The sequence below is a fragment of the Atractosteus spatula genome, unplaced genomic scaffold (assembly GCF_055471065.1).
Source record: "Atractosteus spatula isolate fAtrSpa1 unplaced genomic scaffold, fAtrSpa1.hap1 Scaffold_187, whole genome shotgun sequence".
Lineage (NCBI taxonomy): Eukaryota > Metazoa > Chordata > Actinopteri > Semionotiformes > Lepisosteidae > Atractosteus > Atractosteus spatula.
Genome location: NW_028296749.1, coordinates 34,710 through 62,610, shown reverse-complemented (window position 1 = coordinate 62,610; position 27,901 = coordinate 34,710). Strand labels below are relative to the sequence as shown.

The 27,901-nt window shown below is 34.6% G+C and overlaps 1 protein-coding gene across 1 annotated transcript; it reads right to left on the bottom strand.

Annotated features, from left to right (window-relative positions):
* On the bottom strand, positions 1-27,848 carry LOC148808882 (dual specificity mitogen-activated protein kinase kinase 4-like; the record flags this gene model as incomplete). Its single annotated transcript, XM_088909355.1, has 9 exons — positions 27,490-27,848; positions 26,572-26,607; positions 11,959-11,991; positions 7,774-7,876; positions 3,565-3,739; positions 1,355-1,474; positions 729-848; positions 513-564; positions 1-153 (listed from the first exon to the last, which is right to left on the bottom strand). Coding segments are annotated over exons 1-9 (925 nt in total), but the record flags the coding sequence as incomplete, so codon positions are not given.
* Between the last annotated feature and the right edge of the window lie 53 nt (positions 27,849-27,901).

Sequence of the window (27,901 nt, the reverse complement as noted above, 5' to 3'; positions counted from 1 at the left end):
TCTCCTTTCCCCACTGTGGCCTTACCGCCATGTAAGGTCTACACCCTGCATCTCTAGTTTTGGCAATGGAGTCCACAAGCTGGCCGCTAATGCCAAAATCACAGAGCTTAATGTTGCCATTTCTGTCCAGGAGAATATTGGAAGGCTTAATGTCTGAAACAGAGCAACAAAACATAAAATGGTTTAATTAAAATTATTGACTGAACCACATAAATGTTTATGCTCGTAACAAAACTGAGCCTTAGTGTAAGTGCAGACAAATTTGAACTTCCGTTTCAACCCATACATTTCTTCAATTTTTAACACATTTTTCAATAAAGGTTTAAATAATTTTAAAGAATCCATACCTTAGGGTGCAAAACAATTCATAGCGTGGATTAGAAATAAGAACATATTTACTGAGGCTATAGTATAAAAACATTTTCATAATACATTCTAGATTTCTAGTAATAGCTTTCTTCAAAGTACTGAAAGACTTTCATTATTTACATACCTTTATGAAAGAAACTTACCTCTGTGAATTATTTTCAAGTTTTCCTTTAAGTGGTTAAGTGCTTTCACAGTCTAAAAAAATAATATACATTGGTCAAGAGCATGTAAGATCTCTCGTTTTCTAAATAGGTCTAAAACTGGCAAGTTATCAAGAAATTAGATTTAGTGGATCTGTATTTTACAGGAAATGACCCACAAGAACTGAGAGTACAGAGGGATAGTATTTATCAACTTACAGCTAATGTTATTTTGCCTAAAATTTCCTCTGGAATCACATCATCTAAAACAGAATACACATATTTGTAGAATTTGTCAAACGAGGTAGACATGAGTTCCATGCAGATCCAACAGTCACCCTAAAAGAAAAAATGCAGAACATAGTACGTTATCACCCTAGTAAACTATTTTAATAATCATGCAGAAATAAGACAAGCTACAAAAAAAATGACTACACAGCTTATGCCCACCGTACGAAAACGACCACACAATCCAGAATTTTACTACCAAGGGATTTTTAAGTGACTTAACTTATTGTGTGTTCTGTTTATCTCATCAAGTAACCTCAAGGCATTTTTTGTTATTAATACTTTCCAACAATCAAGTTTTCAGAAATTTCTCCATTCCGTTTACCATATGTTAAACACATATGGTTTAACAGTCACAGTTAAACTAAAAACCAGTGGAATAGAGGGTCAAGTGCAATATTCTATGCTTTTACCTCAATAAAATAGACAAAAGGTTCTATGGTAAACAATATTATAGAGCTAAATCTAAAATAAACTTTTCATAATTGTCAGTTTATTATACAAGTAAATTTTAAATTACCTCTTTAATCATTTCATACACAAGACAGGAGCCTCACCTCTCTGAAAAGAGCTCCATAAAACTGAACAATATATGGACAATCACTACTCCTCATTACTACATCCAAGTCCATTAGCAGCTGCTTCTGTTCCTTTTCGTCTACAGTCGATCGAATCCTCTGTAACAGCAACAAAAAATGAACTGTAAATCCCTGTGGAATACCATGTAAACAAAAAGCATTTTATCAGCATCATCTTCATTTTCATTGAGGCAAAGAGCAGATATGGATTGCATCGTGTTGTGGCTTTTTTTTCCCCCTTACAAACAGGGAAATTTAAACAGCTTTTAAACAGAATATATACACATTTTAGTTTTCTCAACATTTTCAAGGACTTGTGACACATAATTATACTTTCTTCAAAGATGTGTTACGGACATCAATTTTCCCATTAGTTTCAAATTCTTAACTGTTATGCTGTGTGCACATTATCCAAGTATTAAAATAGCATTTAACAATCTAAAACAAAACATACATGACAGTAAAATGTGCATTTATGTGAAAGCAAACATGGTGTAGCATGACATTCGAAACTCTGTAGCACTGACATGAAAAAGGTTAGAATTTTTCAAACGCATTTTAAAAGCCTGTTTCGACCAATTCAAAATGTAAAATAATCACATTTAAGGAGGTATTCTTTATATTGTCACATTTATAGGTGACTATAGCAACAGTGACTCCATTTCCAACATTTCCAACTTCAAAGCTAGAAGGAGAATCTAATGGTGAGATGTAGGGGGTCCGGATTCAGTGATCAAAGCAATCAAAGTTTTCCTTTGTTTACCTTAATTCAGTTCTGGGTAAATGATTAAGTATAAGAAGATAAAGGACAAGGTAGGGGGGAAGGACAGGGGATACAAGAGAGATGAAAGTTCCCTATTCCAGATTACCCAGGATGATCTGATTGAAGCTAAGTATTTTAACCTTGTTATTATAGTGCTTGCTACTCTGTGTTTTAGGGAACTCTGATTTCCTTTTTGAAAAATCTCAGTTAAAAACAGACTCTCCTGGTTAGTGAGTGCATTTTAGAAAAGAGAGGTTCCCATTCACTTGGTGGCATTCGGGGAGATGGATTTAACCACAGGTTGTATTCTACTTAGTTTAGAAGTCAGCTTTATCTTATTTTGGACAAGCATTATTTAGGAGCTGAATACTTGGTAATGTTCTGGGGTTTTCAGGCTGGTTAGGATGTCAGGCCTCTAGGATACCTTACTGTAAATTTGAACATAACATGTATAAGTTCACGTCGTGTGTAGTTTAGTGCGTGTCACTGACATTTTTATTAAATACTTGCTTAACCAAGTGTTAATAAATTACTTTTTTTCACCAAAACTGTGCTCCAGAACAAAGAATGCACGTGCCTCTGTACCAACCATGCGGATATAATCTTGGCAAACACTTCACAAGTTAGGGGTTACAATCATTTATATTACTTACTGATTTATCTGCTCGGTCAGTTCCCAATTTTCTCCTTTTTCATAACACCACATTTCTAATACTATTTTATGTATAAAATAAATCATTGAAATTTTGCAAATAAAGTTAATAGAGAGGTAAATATTAGTGAGTGTTGAAGGATGTTATGAATGGGGGTTAACTTTTTGCTGTATTAATTTAAGTAGTATAATCAATGAAGATAATTTCTACTGCTTTAGTAGCTTGTTAGATCTTTCTTTTAAGCTCCAGTAAAATAAATGTGCATTTTCATTCTGGGAAGTTATGTAATTGTCGCAAAAGCAATTGCACCAAAGTGTCAAAACTCCTAACTTTGGCAACTCTTTAGTGTCTATCCTTTTTATCAACAATACACAAACTCCAGTCTCCTTCTAACTGTGTATGTATACTGAGAGTCATTAAAAATACAAGAAATGCTACTTGTTCCATTTTTAATGTCTTTCGCCAGAGAACAAGACATATTATATAAATATATAAAGAGAGAGATGCTCTGAAATGGACTTTTCATCAGCCGTAATCATTGGCATGTGTTTTTTAAACTGCTTACCAATAAGTTTATTTTAACAACCAGCAAAAGCAACCAACCAAAATAAAAGTTCTAATGATTACATTTTCTTAAAACATGTTCTAAACTACATCATGTTAAACACAGCACTCCTTAGAAACAATTGAAATCCAAAAATTTGCATTGAATATCCTGTTTTAATCAGTGGGGAAAAAAGGTTGAGTCTGAGATAATAAGATGGAATGATTACTTTAACTGCCATTATCTGTCCACTTGGTTTGTGCACCATTTTGTTGACAGACCCATAGGCTCCCCGTCCGATTTCTCCCAGGTCCTTCAGGTCTTCTGCGGTGAAATCCCAGTGCTGCTCAGGAGAGATCTTCAGTTTTCCTGAAGATTCAATACTGTGTGTTCGCAGCCTCTCTCTGGATAAAAAAAGAGATATGAAAACAATTCTTCAAAAGACAATGTAAATATCTGTTTGGTATCTGCAAGGTCTTTTTAGACCTTAGGTCTTTAATAAAAAGACCTAGTTATTATGTCTTTTTATTAAAGCCTAATAACCACACAATTGGACAAAGCCAAAATGAACCCTGACATTATACACATTAAATGGAAGCATTTGTGATAGTGCCGATTCTCTCTTGCACTGGCAGAAACCAACATCCTTTTTCTCAAGCAGCACACTTTTGGTCGTAAGAAAAAAGTGGCATTTATAATGGAGTTCAATTATTGCTTAGACGTCATCAGCTTATTTATTCACATAAAACCCTCTTTGTCATTGAAATTTCTCAAGTGTGTCCCGCTTTCTTTTTGAAATCTTTCATCATCAAAGAAAATGAGAAGTACTGCAACAGAATGGCTCACTTTCCACAAAGGAAACACTCAGAAGCTAAACTGCGTATAATTCTATATAATTCTTTGTTTTTGTGCCAACATGAGGCAATGCCACTGTATTAAAATATGTAGTTATTCTGTTTTTGATGCCACAGGTTAGTTGGCAGTAGTTTGTTTTTGTAGAATTCAGTAAGTTGTCGCTAATTGCTTTGCCTAAGGGCTAATGCATTAACAGCAGAATAACAAAACCACTCATTCACACAAAGCACTATATTAACATGTACAGTACAGCGCAATTCCACATCATGGTAGTTTTAACTTATGTGCATTTAAAAAAAGAAAGGAGCTATACAGCAAATTCCATTACAACAGAAGATACAAGTGCATGCACAGTACTTGAATTGTGGGCTCCTGAATAAATAATGGTAAATACTTATATGTGTGTTCTAGCAGTATGTACACTTTTGGAACAGTTTATAAACAGCAGGGCTCTATAATACTACACATTGAAAGCAGTATCCATACAGTATTCTATCCACTCCATTTAGAAGAACTGCCTTTTTCAAAACATGCCATCTCTCTCATAATGGACTTTATGCTCTTTATTCTATGCTCTTATTGTATACTTTAATCTGTCAGGTAATGAAAAAGAAGGGGTCTGAAACTAGTCCTGAAGTTAGCCCAGCAGGTTTTATAAGTAGTCTTTGGTCAAATGGTCAGGAATAAGAAATCTGGAAAGCGGATTAAGTCATTCTAATTAAGCAACTGATTGATCCAATTAAGTCACTTATATCTCCGTTTCAGCTGGTTCACATAAAAACCAGAGTACACCATGGATCGCTAGGACCATGGTTGCGGACTCCTGGATTCAATGAATTGTTAGTTAACACTAAGTGTTTTCTTATAACTAAACTGAACTGTGTAGTTTAATTATATAAAGATATGAAGGCTAATACATTTTGATGGCCTATTCAAGCAATGGTACTTTGTCAACTGCACCTCAGGATGTGATTGGGTACAAAAGAGCCACAGAAAATTGTTCCATGGACAATGACAGCACACACCAGAGGGCGCTATATGAGCTCAAAATGACCAGTTTGTGTGGCTGGTGATGTTATGTCAAGTTGTATTGCCCCAGAGTGCTTAGATTTCTCAATACAGTGATTTGTATCGGTCCACTAATTCCAAGTGCCTGTTTGAAAAGGGGTTTATTCTGGGGTTTTAATAAATATTGTAAGTGGGTCACACTTTGGGGGAAAAAAGCACAATAACAGATGTTTAATTTGCAAATAAAATGTACACATAGTTGGAAATAAAATGCTTCATGTCCCATTATGTGTTAAATACTCTTAAAAACCATCTGATAAACCTCTACCCAAAAGACTTATTTAAGATAATTTTACCTTTAGAACGAAAATACATGTAATGTCCCTTTATGGTTTCAGTAAGAAACAGCATCAGCCCATGGGAATTGTTTGTACAGTAGGAAAAAAACAGTACTGGTAGAAACTCTTTTTTAAAATGAAAAGTTCTTTGTAACTTGCAAAAATCAAAATGGCACTGCCTGCCAATGGACTGGCACCATAAACGTTTGAAGTGGTATTGAAGCACAGATGATTTTCAACCTCCCAGAAATAATATACCTCACCGCTATAGTAAGTTCCCCTACTGTGAATGTTCTAGAGTAGCTATACCTTTAAAACCTTAAAGAGTAATTCAAGCTTCAGTGACAGAAACGTGTGCATGTTCTAGGGTGACTGACAGTTTATAGAATTCAAAGTTACATTGCCAAAAAGATCATATAATTTCCCATAAACATAGTCTCCTTTAAAAATCAGCAGCTTTATGTAACAAACACCTTTTGATACCACTTTATGGTAGGCTCCCATGTGAAAGATTTCTAGTACTATAAAGTCCTATGACTCACAGTAGTCATCATTTTGCAAGTTTCCTTTGATATTTAAATTAATGTACACCAAATAAAATCGCTTCTGGTTTACTGAATTAGACTAACGAAGATTATTCAATTGATCCTTTTGTGCTGCTGCACATTGAATTAAATGATTAAGGAGAAAATTTTAGGAATTAGATAAATTAATGGATCTCCTCCTTAAACATTTAACATGGTGGCAGGAGTATTTATGAGCCATGAAATTGTTTGATTCAATTCTAGAACAAATTAACAAAGCACTCATTAGGGTGCCTTAAAATATACTGTAGGTTAAGTCTTAAGCTTAAAACAGAACTCTAAAGCCAAAATACACTGATATAGATTTTGGGAAACAACTGATCTAAAATAAATACAACTTACACATATAAAGGAATGTGTTCTGTACTGCTTCAGAAAGGGAAAGGAACACTTGAAATTCTGTTGGCATCAAAAGTTTGACAACAAAGGTAAGGTCGTTTTGTTTTTTTTCCCCAAAAGCAGTATGTTCAGATTATGAAAGTCATGTCAAATATACCTTTTTTTGTTCCACAACTAAATTTTAGTTTTCTAAAACATCCAACATTGCATTTTTTTCTGTTCTTATACTACTTCTGCTTTCCTTACAGAGTATGTGAACTGGCCCAGAAGAATGTGTCATTTTGACTGCTAACTTAATTGATGGTTCAACTTGTTTTGCCGCATCAGTCAGTTTGCAACACACAAGGGAATTTATGCACAATATTATGCATAATCAATGTATAATATAAAAGGCAGCAGAGGCAAAAGGTTAAAATGTGTTCTTAATGAATTTTCTCAAATGCTTAAGATAACTATGAACTACACTCAAATATGACCATTTTACACAAGAAAGTATCTAATGACTCTTCAAAAATAGCATGAAATTATCAGATTAATGTCTTTATTTTACAGAGTAATTATGTACAACAAAAAAAGGTGGACTTGGCTTTACGTCTCTGCATATCTCTTTAAAAATTCACTACCACCATTTTAGGCATTAAAAAAATCTGTATTATAATTCTATCCTCAATCCGATTCTTAAATATAGTGGCTGCAAGGCAATGGCCATTTTTCTCTAAGATCAACAGTAAGTTATCTGATTGATTTATGTTTTCTCTAGGAATGACTTCTTACCCACTACAATAAATCTGATGGTAGGCTGACTGGGAAGGGGATGTACTAACATAACAGCTGTTAAAATAAATACAGCACCCTTCTCATGTCTTAGAGGCTCATTTATATTGCAGCTACAATTACAAAATTCATGGAGGACCCTGCACTAAATCATAAACAGAGGTGACATATTAGACTAGTTTCAAAGCAGGCGATTCACTTGATACCTGTTTTTTTAAATCCATGTGTAGGACGCTGATTAAAGCAAACCTTCAGAAAAATTTAAAAATCTGCATTTGCCATTATAACAATATACGAACATTCATTCAAAAAACTTACAAAAAAATGCTAGGGCATTTTAGCAAAGTACTGACCTACCATAAATGGCATGCATCTTTGGTAGATTAGAACTTTCCTCATATAAAAAGATAGTTATGCTTTTAAATTATTCATTCCAACCTTACGTATTAAGTATTCCAACCTAAAAAGGACAATAAACAGTTTCTTCTTTTGAGTAGCACCAGTATCACTGGAGAGGCCTGACTAAGTTGCTCTACTTACATATGTGGATTCTGAAAAGGGGCTCCTGCAGTGTTGAGAGTAAATCTTGCAGTTGATTTAATTGGTGGATTGGCAAAATTTAACTTCAGTGCTTTGCGTTTGCCTGAGAAGAGAAACAAATACAAGTTCACAGGGCACATCATGCTTCATTATGAATCTGCCCTTAGCAGACAGGTTTCAACACAAGCAAAAGCACAGTGTCAACAGCAGTTAAGGTAGTATACAAATCTAATAGGTGAATAACAAAGAACTTAACATAGCTGATAAGCCTTAAACATTTTGTAACTACTGATAACATAAAATGAAATGGCTATCACCCCTGACTAACAAAAACTTAGGTTATGTAAAATATGCTTATTTATCCTTCCAAAAGGAAATTAAACAGTTAAAGTGACACCTTGTTTAAATTGCTGATCAGTTTCTTTTTCATCAATTCCATGCAACCTCCAAATCGTGAAATAAAACCTAGCTGTGAAATATTCTATGCATGTTTGAAATTATTGAAGTGAAATTGACCATTCACCAAATAGGAAATGGCTTCTTAACAAAACAAAGCTTTCATTTTAGTCTGATGGGGAACTGCAGGCATAATGAAAACTAAATTAGAAACAAAACAACTACAATAGGATGTACACGGTACATAGGCTTTGATGAAGTAGCACTATTGTCATCGAAATTCAATGCATAACAAATATATTACAAAATGTTCTTTAAAACAGATGATAATCATCAACCATTCATAATACACATCAGTGCTGCTTTCTATCTAATACAGAATAATTAGACTAAGCGCACTTCTAGCTAGTCAAAAATCTAAAGAGATGAATATATACCCTGTACATTTCCCCTGAACAAGGAAAACTGAGATGCAGTGCCAACACCAAATGACATCCCTGCATTCTTGACCCTATATTACTTCCTACATTTGCAGCCTACCACAAGTATAATCTTAGATGCCAGGCAAGTAATACATCGAGGAATTAAGTCAGTTCTATGTATTTTTTTATAGAAAGGATCACACGGCTATAGTAAGGTTTATTTTTTATTCATCAACATAAATTATTACTCCGGGTAGGATTTGATTCAATTACCAGCTAATAAAAGAAAGGAAAGTAGTATTTACACACATTGCACACAATAAAATGAAACAAAGTCAAAAAAGTGGTCAGGGATGGAAATTTGACTCTTGTATCAGTGGTCTGAGCCATTTCAGATCTAACAAGTAACTGGATCATGCATGTAAGCAAACACTGGGTGCTGGATACTTTATATGTATCTTATTCTGGTCATTTCTGAACAAAGTTATTTCAATATTGTCTGTCAGGGCTACAGGACCATGCAGTTTTCATTCCATCTCTTAATTTGTAATTAGTAAAATATAATTAGTTAATGGAATAATTAATTAATCTAATCTCCCAGGCTTAAAGCAGGTAGCAATTATGAAACCTTCTGAGCTATGATCTTTGAGGGCCCAGATACAAAAGCTTTATGAAAACTGTGTACCACGAAGCACTGAAACCTGGTACATATACAAACGGGGTTGCTGAAAGCCTGGCGACGAGTGCAGTAGATTCCTAGGGTATTAAAAATCTGGTGGAGACTAGTTACGTGAGAGCCATCTGCTATGTACTGTCACTGTATTTGGGAACACAGATCCCTTGGTCTCATTTGTATGTGTACCAAATTTCATTTCTCTATGGCATCAGTTTTCCTGACAGTTGTTAGAGCCCAGCAAACTCCATCACCATCATATACAGTTTGTATCATTCTGTCATAAAGCACGAACCCCAGGTTCTTTGGCAAATAATAAAGGTAGGAGGAAATGTAAAACTGATAGAGGGGTTCATGGGGAAAAATGGGACTCTCTTAATTGTAAGACTAATTTTTTATAGTGTCAACATAGTTGCGGTGAGAAGGATTATAAAAAATGCAATTCAAAAAGAATAAACTGTTGAATTACTAGCTGGTAGTTTTCTCCTAATTCGCTTTTAATCCTTACAATTCAATGAAAATGAAACAAATACTGTATTATCATTCTTTTAACTCTAAATGTGAGCACTGGTGAAAATCCATCTTTGAAAATGGCCCGTAGTTCCTTATTATTTAAAACATCCGAATTATTCGAAAAGTGTTGAACTTATGAAATAGTACAGTCTCCATCGGAGCTCAAAACATGTGAAAATACACTTAGGAATTCAGTTCTCTTCACTGTACGACAACTTAAGACAATAAGAAACAAACAGCATCTGTGCCAATGATTTGTGCCAAGGCATTTCAGGAATGTGAAAAAAAATGATAGTTAAGCTGAGTACTGCATTTTCGTTAAAGAACAACAGAATGCTCTGTACTATTTTGGTACGTTCTGCTAATCTTAGTCAACTGTATTCCTCACAACAGCAGTTTTTAACCACAATTTATCTTTCCAGTCTGAATACTGATAACATCCTAACTTTATTCCCCATAAACAGGCTTACCTACAGTATGTTACAGAAAGGTAGTCCTGTCAGTTCACAGACTTCAGACTGTTGGGTATTAACTCATTTTGGCAAAAACTGAAAATGTTTAATGAGAAAATTAAAGAGAAAAAAAAATCAAGGTCCTACAAGATTACCATTTGTATTTAAAACATTCAGTGCTTTATGAAAATCCCTTCACCTATAAAGATAATTTGAGTCATAATGCATCAAACAGAATGCATAGAAAATAATTAGCTTTAATTAGTTCTACCACTAGGAGGTCACCATATCTACCTTCAGCTAAACATTCATGGACTTTGCAGAAGGCATTTAAAGCTTTTTAGGTTAGGGCCATTTGCTCACTAGCAGAGGGCTAGTTTCCATTTAACATTTTCAACCCTCTCTACACAACACCTATGCTATTACCAGAAGAGGATTAACACACAGGGAAATCACGTGCCTCTTTAAATTCCGGAAACAACAACAAAATTAAATTTTACAAATATTGCCTAAACAAAACTAGCATTAAGCCAATAAGGCACAATTACAGTCGTTTTTATTCCTTTTTAGCTCAACATGTTTTCAGGAAAAGTTGCCACTAAATGTGTCTCTAACTCTCACTGGTTTTATTTGGATCTGAAAAAACATTACTATGCATACTCAATCGACACTGAGTGATTTTTTTTTTTTAAATCCTACCATCATATTGATACATGTTTTCCATGTAATAATACTTTAGATTTAAAATAAAAAAAATACTGACCACATAATACCTGAATTTTTTATTTACTTCCTAATGGAACTATAAAAAAGGTAATGGTAATAAGTTATGTGAGGTGATTATTTTAAACATTTAAAATACATGGTTCATTAGACTTTAATCTAAATCTGATGCTATTAAGGCACATTGCTCAGAATACACTTTTTTGCAATTTGTTAAAACCCAACAGGAACCAGGAAAAACTAAATTGAATATGCTCAATGATACCCCAATCTTAGCATCATTGTGATCTATGTGAAATACAGCTGAATGAATTGTCACAAACCTCATCTTTCTGCAGAAACAAAAAATGTGCAACAACTGGAGGACGACAAGCAATTAACAATGGCAGGCCTGTAGATGACATCTCCAAAAAATAAGCCCTATTGAAAATAGTGCACTCCCCATTTAGAAGTTACAAGAGAACATCCAGATTCCAAAAGATCCCAAAGGAGAAAACTGTGACTCTTATTTGAAGAATGCATTTTGTTGTTCTTCCTCCATCAGCTACACTATAAATAGACTTCATACAGTACTGTAATTTCTAACTGAAAATCTTACATTAAAGACTTGAGTGCAAATTCTCTTTGTGCAAAAAAATGAAGAAAAACAAATACATTCTTTAAGACACGAACCAAACATGAGCAGTTTTATTGGTTAGTAAAGTGCAAAAAAATAATTCAGGTAGAGCTTCCATTACAGTATTTTAAATGTTCATTTGGGATCTTGCATCTACAGGAGACAAAACTTTCATCATTAAAATTAAACTTTTTGTTATCGGTATCGGTTAAAAACATACAAGTATCTTTTGATAATCTCTATAAAATACCTTTCAAAGGAAATGGAAGCTCTGAACCCCACCACTCTGCCTTGGGTTAGTTAGGAACAACAGTGGACAGATTCCCCATACCAGACTGTCAGACGGAAACACAGAAGGGTTGGTACAGTAACATAAAATGCTTTGCTTACTTTGGGGAACTCCAGAGAGGTTTATCTGAAACCCTATGGTGAAAAGAAAACATTTTTTTATTTAATTTTGCTTTTCTTTTCTTGTTTCCCTATTGTCTTAGAAGGTAGAAGGGTTGTTACTGAAAAGGACATAATAAAATGCCAAGAATCCCTGCAGTATTTATGTCATTTTTATTTTACTGCAGACATTTGCTGTAACATGCTTGCACACAATTTGTGAAATCAGAAATCTTAAACATTTAATGTAGTTCTCCAGAACCAATTATATATGAACACTACAATACTACTTTTCTACATATTTAATCAGTTCATAGGCATTTCCAAGACTAAAAGGGTCCATTTTCTGTTGTGGTAGAAAAGCCCTTAAAACATAAGCAGTAGGAACTGACAGCTGAATGATAAAAAAAATTTATGAAAAAAGAGCATATTGGAAAAAGAGGGGAGTTAAACAAATGTGCAACAAAGACATAAAAAATAAGTTCTACTTATTTTTCAGTTTCAATTATTCACATTGAAGGCTATAAATGGAGTTTTAAAGGTTTCTCTTGTTATTAATGCATATACTGTTTTTATAAGACCATTTTCACCAAAAATAAACCTTACAAGAAAGAAACCTGAAGCATCACCATTGCAAAACATTTAAAGGGTAACTTTGTGAAGGACTTATCAGCACAGTACTGTGTCTATGTATTCCTCCGCTTAACATCCTAACTAGTAGATGAGACCAGAAAATTCAGTAAGAGTGGAAAAATAAAATGTAAACAGAAACAAAGAAGAATGCGGAACACTACTTTAAAAAATTAAGAAAAAATACTAGAGATTAAAAATGTCAAGTCACCTTCAACAAAAGTATTCTGAAATAATCTAACACAGAGACATACGTAGTGAAAAATCAGTGAGTGCCCTACAATTATAATTTTTTAGGGAATAAACGGTACAATATCTCAAATTCCATTTCACTTCAGTCAACATGATGCACTACAAGTTCCAATATCGGTAAAATAATTTAGGAAACATTTTATTCCATGAGGGAAAAAAGGATCTACAGACTTTTCCTACTGAATTAGTTTCACCTGAATCCAATACACATCACACTAAACATTTTAATAGAATGCTAAAAATTGACAGACTGGAAGAAAATAAAAACATTTGTAGACAAAGTTTTACAAAATGGGCATACAGTAAATCATGGATTAATAAGTTTACTGTACTTTCCCCACTTTGAATAAAAACACTGTGCTCCTATATCATAAGTATACTATGACTTCAAAAGGGTATATGAACACTGTAGGAAACTGGAACATGTGACGTTTAGAAGCCACAAACATCTAAAGGCATTCAAATTCTATGCATGCTTGCACATTTTAAGACATTTAATCACAGATTTACAAAATGCAAACAATTTTAAAACCCTGAAGCATCTAAAATAATGCAGCACTTTACTCATTTTATTGAACTGAATTAACTCAGAAGCTTTCATTTTGATTTAGTATGCCTAAAATATCTGTGGCATTTTCAAAAACAGCACTTATTTAAGTGCAATGTTGGCCATTACCCGCGGTCTTTCCATTTTTCCAGAGAGCAATCTTGTTAAGGCCACACTGCAACCATATCCCCAGCATATTAATGCAATGTGCTTTTTTCAACCTTTGTTATTTTAATAGTTCAAAAGCTTGTAATTGTGTGTGTTGCTTCCATGACGAGAAGCATTTACCACAAAGACAAAGGTAACTTTCTCTGCAAACAGAACTACCTGCCGCTACCTCATTAGTTTTTATTTCAAAATCTTGTTTAGGTTTAAAATCTAAAAAATGCATTGTGTTAGCAGTAAAACCTGTTAAGACAACAGTGATTTTTCAAGGATTCAATCAAAGAAAAGAAACAATTGGTTACTAATTTCAAAGTAAACCAGTAAGCTGTTTTTAACCACATGATCGTCTATGAGAAAATAGACAACCTCTAAAGTACACCTCTAAAGTCACATCAAGTGGATGTTCTAAGGATGTGCTGAGTCTAGTAACCACAGTACAATTCACCCTTCAACAATGGTTACTTGTAATTCACATCTTAAATCAAACAATGACATTGTTATTAAATCAACACAGCCTGTGTTTGTGCATGTATTTCTATATAGCAGGAAGCAATATTATATTATCAAGAAACATATGATTGCTTTTTAAATAACTATGTGTCCAATATGATATTGATGTAAAATGTTGCCTCTTTTTTTGCTATGTTAAATACATAAGTTTATAACAGATGTCAAAAAAAGGTTAATACATTGACTTGGTTATAAACACCAGTTATATTCCATTCCGCTGGGTTAAAATCATTAAGAGAACAAAACACTCACATTGGATATGGGGGAAAAAAACCTGTATACCTGTGGTATGGGTCTTATTTCACACATGCTCTGTGCTTTATTCTGAATGTAATTTTCCACAGAATTAAAATGTCAGCACGTTTAAAAAATCCAGGTCTTAAAAAGCCACAGCACATTTTTTTTATAAAAATCAGAGAAAAGTACTAGAACAGACATTTTCAGTTAATCTTGGGGAAAAAAGGGAGTTAACATTACCATTAGAGAGTTGTATAAAATTCATATACAGTAACAAGCTTCATAGACAAATTTTGCTACTAGAAATGAATAGCTGAAAACAAGCAAGCAGTATTAATTTAAATATATTAAAAGTATAAAAATGTACCTTTCCACTTCAGAAATCTTGGCTTAACCTGTCTTTGTTCAACAAACTAAGACATTAATATTCAAGAAAAAGGCCCAGTTAAATGCAGTAGCCTGGAATTTGAATCTGTTGAGTGTCACAGACACCCAAGGCTAGCATAAGGAAAGGGACCTCTGACCCTTTCACAGAACTGTACACATACCAGTACAGTACAAGATTCACAAAAGTACATATGGCATGTATGGGTTCACAGGGTAAAAGCCTTACACTTCCAAAGACATCCAACAACATGACAGACACACTCTGTAGCCTTTTTAAAATGTCTCAGGGCATGATACCATTATACAGGCTACAAAATTACCAAACATCAAAACTCTTCATAGAAAAAGTAATAGAATGTGACAAATCACACTGACAGCTGTAAACGAGGAATGTGTAATGTCCATTTCAGGAACTTAGCAGAAATATTTTGCAATACATTTGTGTAAATTTATTCTTAATTAAGCATTAGATGTTTTATGAAGCACATTTTAACAAAGATCATGCAATATGTAAAACTGCACAGCTATGTGCTTTTCACAAACTTAAACATATAAATGTGATGAACCATGCAGACTAGAAAACAAGACAGCACTGTATGTACAAATATTAAAATACTGCATTTACAATGAAAACGTGATCAAGAATACAATGAGATACAGTATCTGAACTGTGATCCTTCAATAACTCAATACAAAATGTATATGCTTGTATATGTAAATAACCTAAATGCAAAATACACTACCTTTGTGCAAAAAAACTTACATTCAATTTCATAACTTAAATTTCACAATCCTTCTAAATATCCAGCACAACATCAATCATAAACATGGAATGTTTCAAGGCTATTTGAGTTTGCTTGGTCTTCCCATAACATTTAATAATTTTTTGCACGTATCTTTATATTTATAAGAAAAGACCCATTTATTTACTTTTTGGATCATATGTGGCAGTCTTTATTCACCAGTAATCCCACTACACAGCAGATCAAGTAGAGAAATAAGCTGATGCACCAGCAGAATGAAGATGGAACTTTAAGCAGAGCAAATTGTTTAAAATCTACTCCAGATTTACACAGGATACCAAGTTAACATTGAAAAAATGGATCTTTAATGACCAAGTAGTAAGGGCCTCAGCTTTGCTTAGTATACAGTATGTGAGAATTCAAATATCCACGTGGGCTAACTTCTTTAATACTTCTTTTACTTCTGTATATAATTGTCTCACTGGGTATCCCTGGGATGATGGAAAAAACAAGATTATTGAATTAGCCAGTCACTGCAATCAGTTGGATTAATTGGTATTTGTTCAACCAAATCACTTCTCTGAACCTCACAACAGCCATTGGGCAGCTGAAAATGTGCACAACTTTCTCTGAAACGAGGTACAGTAGAGACTATTCCTCCCACTGTGAACCCCAAAAGATGTGCAAGAGCTTCACTGACAAAACAGAAGCTCACAGAAGTTTGGAATGCCACTGGGGTTGGTGTTGCACTGGACAATGTGGATATGTTACACACAACTGTTTAGGAAATTCCAGTCACAGTTGGCTAAAGACAAACTACACAACCAGCACTGTCCGGAGTCTGGACTACAGGACTCAACCAGCACGGAAACAAGGAGCTTGACTACGAGCACAATTTGTTTTTTCCTGGTGTGAACAAGAGTTTGCAGGATTTTCAAAATAGTCTTTGCATGTTTTAATACCACACTAAATAATTACCAATACCAATTACTAAATAATGACATTGTCTACATAACAAAAGCATGGGAGCAGGTTAAGCAGTGTTACAGAGATTTTTAATGGCTTTCCATACAGGGAAACACTGTACCCAAAGCATGGACCAGAGGAAACTCTGGGAGCAGAAAATCTTAAAGGAACTGAAAGTTCTTCACAGTGTGCAATGCACTCAAACAGCACGAATACAATGTAGGGAAATGTAAGGACAATATAATTATGAAAAAGAAAGGTGCAGAATTATTTGATAAGATTAAAAAAGAAAATTATTAACTGAGCATGAAAACAAGCTAATGGAAGCAAGGACATGATTAATAAGAAAAGTTGCTAGCAAGGGCTCACCATTGTTCAGCATCAAGGTGGGTAGGTTAGGGATGGTGGGAGCAGCAGAAAAGGGGAGAAAGAAAGAAAGTTTTCATCAAAATAATTGTCTTCACAGTTTCTTTTTGATTCATCCATGGTAAGAAAAAAAACACAGGAACTCAATTTAGATTAACCCGGTGGAAACTGTGTATCATTACTTTGTCTGATCCATATTCTTGAGATAACACATACTCAAAATTGAATTCTCTTAAGGATTACCAAAACTATCTTTCTGATCCCCACCTTAGCAGAAACATCGCCAGTTTTCCAAGATGGAATGGATAAGGATAACCATGGTGCAGCAAAGATATAATAACAGACAATAAGGCAATAATAATAGTGTTATGGTTAATTCGTTCAGTCTTTTTAGATTTTTAGTTTCAACTTCTTCAAGCCGCTTACCAATACATTAAAGCAAACTCTGACTTAAAATGAAAACATTTAACTTATACTTTACTATTAAGGTCAAAATCTAACTCCAGTGGTATCTCGTATCCTGTTAATGCATAAGACTTACAGGATAGGGCTTCTGATACTTGGTTGATTTTCAAAATACTTATGAAACAAAGGGGGTGAGACTGGACAAAGGTTTCAAATGACAACTAAAAAACAATGAACATTGCAATAGCAGCTTGTTTAATCATGCAAAATATAATGCAAAACAAAATAAAAAGAAAAAAACAGAGGCAATTCCCCTTTCCAATTGACTTATTTTTGTAATTGGGTTTTAGGTATTAACTTCATATGCCACTTTATTCTCTGAAAGCAGCACAGATCAACTGTTAACTCTAAATCCTTCTGGCATAAACACAAAGGTATAACACAGACAAGTAGAAAGAAGCCAAACCTTTAAAGTTACATTGCTCTAATACTGAATAATCAAAGTAGAAGAAGAATAATAAACATTCTTATGAAATAAAATACAGTGGTTAATTCCAGTCAGCACACAAAGCACGTGAAAAGATATCAAAACTCCATTAATGGGAAGTACAACTAGATACATTTGTTTGAGTTTGAGCAACAAATAATTTTTAAAATGTTCCTCAATCACTGGATAGACATTTCTCAGAGCACTACATTCCAGCCAGAGAATTGTGCTAATGTCTCTTTTAAGACATTTTAAGCAGTCTTTCTTTTCTGGTGTTTTTGGGGTTAATGTACAGTTAAGCACTTTTTTTTCTGGGAGGAGAAATCAGGTTAACTTGGATTATACTTAGGTAAACAAAAAAAAACTTACAACAAGTTGCCATATTTATTAAGGATGGGAAATAACAGTGATGGCTTTGTAAACCTAAAGTAAAATTATGTAAATTAAAACAGTTAATTATTTTTTTATTTTACATCACCATTTTGGAGCAACTTAACACAAAATTATAAATGTATGTGCATATATCTTGTCTTCCTTAAAAATACATATACAGTGGGTATAGAAAGTCACCACCCCCTTTCAAAATATTCACCTTTTGTTGCCCTCAAGCCCAAAAAGAAGACAAATAAAATCAGACTTTTTCCAGTTTTATTTAAAAATTGTACCTTGCGACATCCAAGTGAAAAAAGAAAGCAAAATTTCTGAAAAAAAAATCTAAGTAAAAAAGTAGCATAACTGGATTGGATAACACCATTCTGACTTAATACTTGATGGAAGCACCTTTTGCTTGAATTACAAGTCTGTTTGGATACATCTCTACCAACTTCGCATACCTAGAGGGAGGAATATGTGCCCATTCCTCCTTACAGAATTGTTCAAGCTCAGTCAAACTGCGTGGTGACCATTGACGGACTGCCCTCTTCAAGTCATTCCAAAGATTTTCGATGGGATTTAGGTCAGGGCTATGGCTAGGCCACTCAAGGACATCACCTTCTTGTCCTTCAGCCACTGTACGGTTGTTTTAGTGGTGTGCTTTGGGTCCTTGCCATGTTGAAAGGTGAACCATCTTCCCATTTTCAACTTCCTGGCTGAGAGCTGCAGGTTTTCTTCAAGCATTTGCCTGTATTTTGCACCATCCATCTTCCCTTCTATCCTGACAAGTGCCCCAGTCCAGGCTGAAGAGAAACACCCCCATAAGAGGATGCTGTCACCACCTTGCTTTACTGTAGGAATGGTGTTCTTTGGATGGTAAGATGTATTGAGTTTTTGACAGATGTACCATTTTGGTCTCATCTGACCACAGCACCTTTTCCCACTTGGCCACAGAATCTTTAAGGTGCTCTGATGTGGCTTTTTTTTTGCCACCCTTCCATTGAGGCCATATTTGTGGAGCTCTTTTGATATCGTTGTCACATGCACACACTGACCAGTCTTTGCCATAAAGGCCTGTAGCTCGTTCAAACTTGCCACTGGCCTCTTGGTTAGTCATCTTGCTCGGTCATCCAGTTTGGAGGGAGAGCCTGATCTAGGCAAGGTCTGGGTGGTGCCATAAGCCTTCCACTTCTTAATGATGGTCTTTACTGTGCTTCATGGGATACTTAAAGCCTTTGAAATCTTTTTATACCCATTCTCCTGACTTGTGCCTTTCCACAACTTTATCTAGAAGATCTTTTGAGAGCACCTTTCCACCCAGAGTGGTTTATTTGCATTAAAATGCACTTCCAAGCTGCTTTTATTCTGAACTAGTGAAAATCGCCACAATGGATCATAGGTGGGAGCCAATTAGTTTGTTGTGTGATCTGTAAGGTGATTGGTTATACCTGAGCAAGTTTACAAATGCAACTGTAAGGGGGGTGTTCACTTATCCAAAGAAGGTATTTTACTGTTGTAATATTAATTAATTTTCTACTTTTTTTTTACTACAATCTTTTTACATGGTACAACCATGCAAATCCAAGTATCATAGCAAGTATCATACTGCACTGCATGTCAGGCCTGTGCCCTAACTTGCCAAAATAACAGTTCAGTGGAAATATATCACATCTTTCACAAAGGATGATGCTGATAATAATAAACTTTTTGATTTTATAAAGTACTTTTCATTCCAAAGAAAGCTAATGTGTATTACATATAGATAGTAACCAAGTGAAGTGCAACACCGCTTGTGACAGGCAGCAGTCATTCTGTGCAACAAGCCCCACATCACAGCGGATCAGAAGAAAAGGGACAAACTGTTTCAACAACTGAAATGAGAGGGAAACAGATTGTGTAATTTCTAAAGTGGAATTTAGGCAGGGCACTCAGGTTAACACCTCTACACTTTCACAAAATGCCATGGAATTTGTAATTACCAAGTAATTGAGTTGACATCTCATCCAAAGGATAGCACAACCTACAGCACTGGCTCCTCTGTTAATTTAATGGAGATTTGGTTGGAAAATTCAGATTCAGAGGTAAGAGAGCTACCTACTAGTCCACAAACACCACTTAGTACAGCAATACATTTTTTCTTTGAAGTTTTACTATTCCAGAATTGACCAGATTGGATTGTAGAATAACGGTAATAGCAATTTAAGGAAATTAAGGTTAGGAGTAATAATGTGTGCACATAAAAAACAAATATGCCATACAATTAAATATGTTAAAATTGTCATAACAGCGAATATAACTCCCCAGACTCAAAACACACTGTCCTAGCTTTAAATGCTAACATACATGTATTGTAGATAACAAATACTGGTTAAAGGGACTTTCGGTGTAACTGGTAGAAATCTACAATACAGAAACCCAGAAATGTTTTATGATTTAATATGTACAGTACTCCCAATACTTTCTTATTACAGGATATTTGCTTATCAGCAGTGTTTTTACAGAGCAAGTTATCATTATTTCAACATGTAGGTAATGGGATACTGAATATATTTTTTATATAAAGCTCTTAAGAAACACACCTGTCTGACTCCCTACAGAACTTAATGGTAGTTATCATGGCAAGTGATGTAAAACTGTAGAGCACACTAATCCAGTTTTCCCTCCCCTCTCGATTGGGAAGCGTTCCTTGCCTGCATCCAGACAAGTCAGACAACTAAGAATGAACAGGATGGAAAGCCATTGGCCTACTGATAACATGACTCATTTTCCCCAACACTCAAGAGTTCAGCTTTAGACAGGTGAGTCACATACAGTATGACCCCAATTTGTGCATAATATTCAATATTATTTTTGTATGATAAAAAATGTTACCCATTAGGGCCCTACTTCTAACCATGTGTTGCAGAAAAATGCTATTCAGCTGAGAATTATGAAGAAAAAAGCTATGTGGAATGCATAAGGCTGAAAAAAAATAATTCAAGCTTAGGTAATTCCCCAGATGTTCACAAAAGCTATTTCTTCAATATCTAACTTTATATTGCAAACGTACAATAGGAATTGATTTCATTGATGAAGTCAGAGAAATTCCTCAATTATGCAAAAGCTCCTCAGTGTCCTGTCACTTCATCACAGTTACTAATAAGGACATCAATAGGATAACCCAGTTGGATAACAACCTCAGATATCACATGTGAGCAGAAATAGCATTCCTTTAAGGTTAAAAATAATTTATTAAAACTCCATTAATAATCATCAGCTATGAATTGTAAAATGGCCAAACATATTCAGTACAGTTAGGAAGGACTATGACTATCTTTATATCATGTGTTCTAAACATTCTTCATGTAATCAAAGTATTATTCTTCCATTCAAAATACCGATCAATTAAAAGAAAAGAGCTTTGTCTAATTGGACAAACAAGATTGGGCATGTTCACCACAGGCTTTATCAAGGCGGAAAAGGCTAACGCTGCTATATGTCAGCTTATTATCAGCACTTTTGTGAGAAGAAAATTCAGAGGGCCAAATCGGCTCAATAGGCACGCAGAATTATGCACAAAGAAATTTTAAGGCTACCAAGATTGACAACTTAAGTGGATTAAAAGCAAGAACTTTGTGAAAAAAGACTACAGTCTGTCATACTTGAATGTATATGTCTAGTTTCACATCTAGTGACAAAAGATAATTAGCATTGTCAAAATTATTTCCACTTCAGTAATTATGCATTTTCTAACATTTTAGATGGAACTGGAGATAAAAAATTATAGTCACCAATTTCAGCACTACATGAATGCAGCAACAGACTGTGATGTTAAATCAGTGAAATATTATTTCCTGTCTTTAAACTCTGGCTCTTAACTACCACCACACATTGATTAATCATTGAGCAAATTAATATTTAAAGCCCATAAAAATGTTTAATCTCCCTTGTATGTCTATAAGTAGGTTTTAAATATTCAAGCATTCTAAAATATGCACTTATTTCACTTACAGTATGTGTGGTATTTTCATAGCTAGTTTTCAATGGTAGTTGAAGATTTTTAAATCACAATACAATAAAGGTTAAGGATTACAATCTATATCCTGTGTTCTAACCTCTATGATTACAATGTTTCTTGAAAATCAAATATGTAAAACACAGCTTACACATGATTAAGCTGTAAAAAAACAATTTTCTTTGTCCAATCAATTATTATACATGGTCATTTTTTTAGCCTTTACATTTTCAACCAGCTATCACTATGGATTTGCATTATGAGTACGATTTACACTGTAAACTACAGAAGTAATTATTCTTTTATTTCAAATGTATTTGATACTATGAAGAACATTAGATCAACATCGAACATAAATCTTAAGGCCAATTTTAAATGAAAAAAACAATTCTGTAATTTTCCTTTTTGTTTCTATATAAGGACTGTATCCCTAATGAAGGATTTTAAATATTACTCACAACCTCTGCTCAGAATTTCATCTTAAAGAGAATTAGTCATCACGGCTTTCAGGAAAATCATGAAGCAAGTATGTTGCAAGAGAAACACACTTACAGTAAATTACTCAGAAAAACAATTTGAAAACAAGGAAGATTGTGAGATAAATATACAAATCTTCCCCAGTAACTATACTTAAGAACATAAACAATGTATCTCAAAAAATTGATAAATTGTAAAAAAATAACATTATTCATTTTCTCTGAACAAACGATGAGGAACAGAACAGTATGGAGCACATTAAAATCATAAAACAAGGCACTGGAAAGATGTCTGGCAGCTTCAATTTTTTATATAATTCACCACATGGGGGAACAGTAGGGGCAAAAAATAAAACCATGCCAGGCAGAGGCCTATTATAAGGCATGATGGGAATTTAAATCCTGGATAATTTTCCACCATGACATTATACCAAAGGAGGCAGGAAAGTATCAGAATTCAGATGCATGCAGCTTACCTTGTGCACTCATTTATTAAGTGAACAGAGCAAATCTGCTTCTGTAAAAATGGCAAGGTACACCTATACTGGCAGATGACTATGCTAATGGCAACAATGACTGTCAGGATCTGATTTAATTATTTTGTTTTTCCCTACGATCAATTGTGTGTGTAGGTGATGTCATATAAAAGCAGTTCAGCTGGCAATACTATAAAGTTATGGAAATAAGGACCAAAGTCAGAACTTAGAAGTAGTTTGTATCTACTGTTCCTTTAAATAACACCCTCTATACAGTCAGGAGTGCTCTAGTAGCACACAACACTGTTATTTTCTGTCTACATTAATGTTTTATAAAGAAATTTCATTGTGTTACTCAATAGAAAAATATACATTTTATTACATTTTGTTCTATTTTTGTTGTCTGTTCCCATTATATCAAACAAAACCCCCCTTTCAACGCATCAGCATACATCAATGATCATGTAATTACTGTACGTTACTGGAATATGGCAAAGAAACAAATCTGAATTAAAGAAACAGGTATTGTTACAAAAAACAGGTATTGTTACAAAAACACTTCTAACTACAACAAATGCACAAAATTCTTAATAAAAATTACTTCATTGCAGCACAGCTTTTTTTTTTACTGTTATGAAGTTAATTAAATCCAAGACGAGTTTATGCTGCAATGAGAAATTCATGATGCTTTTTAACATTTGTCATTAACAGATTCAATCAAAAGAGGCTATCTACTATCAAATCTCAAGCTAGTAGCATTAACAAGGCCATCGATAGAATGAAAGCTAGCTAAATATGTGCAACACAATCTTTGCAGTAGATTGCTGATGTTATTATGTGGGAATTCTCTCCCACTCCTATCATACAACTTGCACAAATCATGCAATAAAGCCACACTTATACAAGGAGTGCAAGAATATATTTTTCCCTGCTAGAACATTGTCACACCAGGACTGCTGGGAGGGCGGCAAGTGAGATTCCAGGAATTGATCAATGTAGCGCCATGCGATCAGGTTGCCATTAATCACAAGTGGAGTTTTCTAGTGACTAGACACTCCTGGCCAGGCTATCACACTTGGAACTCCCCATCGATCTTGGCAAGGTGTCATGACTCATAGTCTTTAATGGACAGACTGAACTTGTCTATAATGCCTTGCCAGGTTAGAAACTGAACACCCCCAGTTGATGAGTGACAGTGAGCTGACTTAGTCCAGCTTCCAACACACGGACAGAACAAAGGAATTGTTCTCTAGATAGGAAGGGTATACTGATTTCTTTCTACGTTTGAACATGAAAAGAACGGTTAGAGGCTAGCTTTTTTTCCAGGGCTAATGAATCTATTGATCTCATTTTTTAATATATTTAATTGATTTGCCCAGCTGAGCTTTCACACTATTACAAAACGAGGCCTTCATTGTGTTAATAACAAGAAATAAAGTAGCTTACACAAAGCAACTGCAGAAATAACTAAGAAACAAATAAAGGTATAAAATAAGTATATAAGAAAGATTACAAATGAGAGGAGACTATTTGGCCCTCTTAGTACAGCTAATACTTAACTATCTGTAGATAGCAGTAGCTAGTAGCTAATTGATCCAAATGTCCTCCTTCTTTTAAAGGAAGCCAGGTTTATCAGCATCAAAAACATGGCTGCACAGCTCTAGTTCTAGACGTTATGTAAATAGGTCCCTCCTATTCTTAGTTTTAAATGTACTTCCCTGCTTGTTTTCTTACAAGATTTTAACAAGACATTCAACAGGTCAAATGGTCATATGACCTGATCCCAATAAACTCTCTGCCAAATAAGGTGATTAAGCAATTATTCAATAGTCAAAGTAAGGTATGTGCATCATGGTCAGTCATGACTATCAATTAATCAAACATGGTGAAAACAGATTTAATATTCAAATCTATATTGTGTTGGAAAAGAAAAAAAAATAAGAGTGACAAGTAAGAGCTTTTTTTCTGATGCCACTATATGGACTGTCACTTCAAAGTCAGATGTGTATACAGTATGCCTTATGATATGACGAGACTGAAGAAAATATACCGTATTTATGTACATGTGAAAGCTTAATCTAGTTTAATAGCACTGTCAATACTAATACAAGCTATTAATTAAAGCTGAGTAATAATAAAAACTTTAAAGCTTCATTCTACAGCTTTGCAGAAACTGTAGAATTTGTGTTTTGAACTATTGTGAAGTTAATTAAATCCAATATGGTTTTATTAAAATTCCCCATGAAAAGTACCTTAGCTAAAAGATCAAGCTGTTCCTTTCTTCACAATGTTCAAAAAGCCAACTTATAATGATAACATGTTAGCTACCACTTTGTGAGATATTTAAAAGAAAACATCAGAAAAAATGAAAAACAGATGAAGAAATCAGTATTTCAGGCCTGTCAGCTCGTCATGTAACAACATTACAAATAAGAGGATGTCATTCAGTAGTTTCCACCTGCTGTGTAGCTAGTAACTAATTGATACAAGGGCCGCACCATGGTGTATTTTGAAGAATAACACAGAATCAGCTTTGCTAATATGATGGGATAGCTTGTTACTAACACCTACAACTTCCAAAAACTCATTTTATTTAACTTAACTCCTTTAAGCCTAGTTATTTTTTTCAATGTATGTCCTCTACACCTGGACTGTATTTCCATCTGTGTTATCTGCAGTTCATCTACAGTAGGCTATCTTCCATGTGCTTGGACACCTAACCCATTCATGTGACTTTTAGCAGGATACAATTATGTAACTATGCCACACAGCTGCACAGCAATAATAAGGAACTGCTGCACTTTTAACAAGGCTTGTAATTCAGCAAACGCATGGCAATTGCAGGACTATGCTCAAACACAGAACAAGCTCAAACTGCATTCTTCAATTTGACTTCTTGCAGCTCGGCAAGCTTTGGCAATACTCCTAAGGGATTCCAATCAATTCAAACTTAGTAAATAGCCAAAATATCAAGCTATGAAACAACAACTTTTGCCAGCACCTTTTCCTTCAGTGCCATAAACTAAAAGTGAAAAACATCCTGCCAACCCCTGACCTAATGGACACACAAAATGGGAGTAATATATTAATGCTGCATGCGTTGCACAGAAATTTCTTTCACATAACAATATGGAAATTCAAGGTAAAAAGCATTCCAATGGACATAAATACTTTTTCAGCAACTACTCTTACTTGTATAGGAATTTCCTGCATATTTTACCCATGTGCTGACTGTGCAAATATTGGCATTTCAATCACATATAAGTCCTGCAGAATTTAATACTACACAATAAAAGTAGTTAATATTTACAGCACGAACTAACAAAGAATAGACTACTATTTCACTGGTATAAACAGATAAAAACAGTGGATACAGTACGTGTTCTTTTAAAAGCTTCAACATAAAATGCATTATTTCCTTAGTATTTAATACAAAAGGGCTTTTATCACAACAGAGATGCATTAGTAACATCCCCAAGCACTGCAGCCACATTGAGATATGTTGATTTTGTGTCTGACAGCACTGCACTTAAAAACACATTTTACTTCTGACTTCATAAAACGTTACTACAGTACATTCCTATAAAATAGATAATAGAGTACCTGTTTCATTCTGACATCTCCAGCACGTGTTGGTCTCTGCAAGGTTTAAATGAAACATTTTATTCTTGTATAATGCAACAATGTGTTATTAATCATGACTGTATTCATCTCGCCTACATGATTATCATGGCGCATTAGTTCATAAAATCTTCTGGCCATCGAATGTACACAAATGAAGGAAAATCTGCAACATTTTTTTCTACAGTGCCCATTTTTGTTAAATATTTTATTGTTGGAGATTTAAAGAAATTGCTACAGTAATCCACACAACGTTTGTACAGCTTCAGGGCTCGATTTTTTATATCATTTGCGGCGTAACATTAGTACTAAAACCATTATTAAACAACCTGTAGCAAGAATAAGCACTGCATAGTAGTCTTCAATAGCATAGGTATATGTGAACCAGGCTACTTACTGCACGTGAGGCCTTGAAATATCAAAAATAACACAACACAAGAAATGACAAAGCTCATTTAATTGAGCAGGTCACTGCAGCTTTCTAACGGTATCCCTGAATGTAACCTTTCACATTTGCAATGTAAAAAAATGGAACTGAATTTTAAAAGAAATGAAAAATATAATTTAAAAATCCGTATAAAACTAGACTATTTAGGCCTTTGGCCATAAAAATCATTCAGTGAAAACCGCCCCATAGAAATCCAGATCTGTAAAGTGATTTAACACGATGTCTAACACGTCTCGCTCTCGCAATCTTCTGGATTTTAGAAATGCCACGGAGAGGTAAATTAAAAGCTTCCTAAACATAGAGGCCTACAGACAGTGGCGATAAGGAAATGCAAACTGCATCGCTACGGTGCAGCAGTACTAGAGTACACAGTGAGACTTTCACCAATCATGTTCTCCAATTATTCTGATAAAATAAAAACGTTTACGGACTTTTTGTTTTCTGGCGCTTACCCTGCATGCTGCTCACTGTTGTTATGTGTTGAGACTGGGACTGGTGCTGATGTGATGTAGATGTAGATCCTGCGTTATTGCTGTTGTTGCTGGAAGAGGTTGTTGAGTTGGTGCTGGGGCTGGGAGTCGCCATTGTTGTGTTTGATTCCAGCAGCAGCACTGAGGCTGCAATGCAGTGAGTGGCTTCACCCTTCACAGGCAGGGACACCTAGCTACAGAACTCAATATAGCACTACACCGCTTCAGTCTAAAACCATTCAAAGTCTCGCAGGACACCTAGCTACGAAACTCAACATAGCAGAATACAATTTATATAATAAACTACTATTCAGTTTTGAACCATTGAGCAATCACGAGACAACTAGCTTGAGAAACCAGCACTACACAATTCAGTACTCAGTTGGTTGAAGTA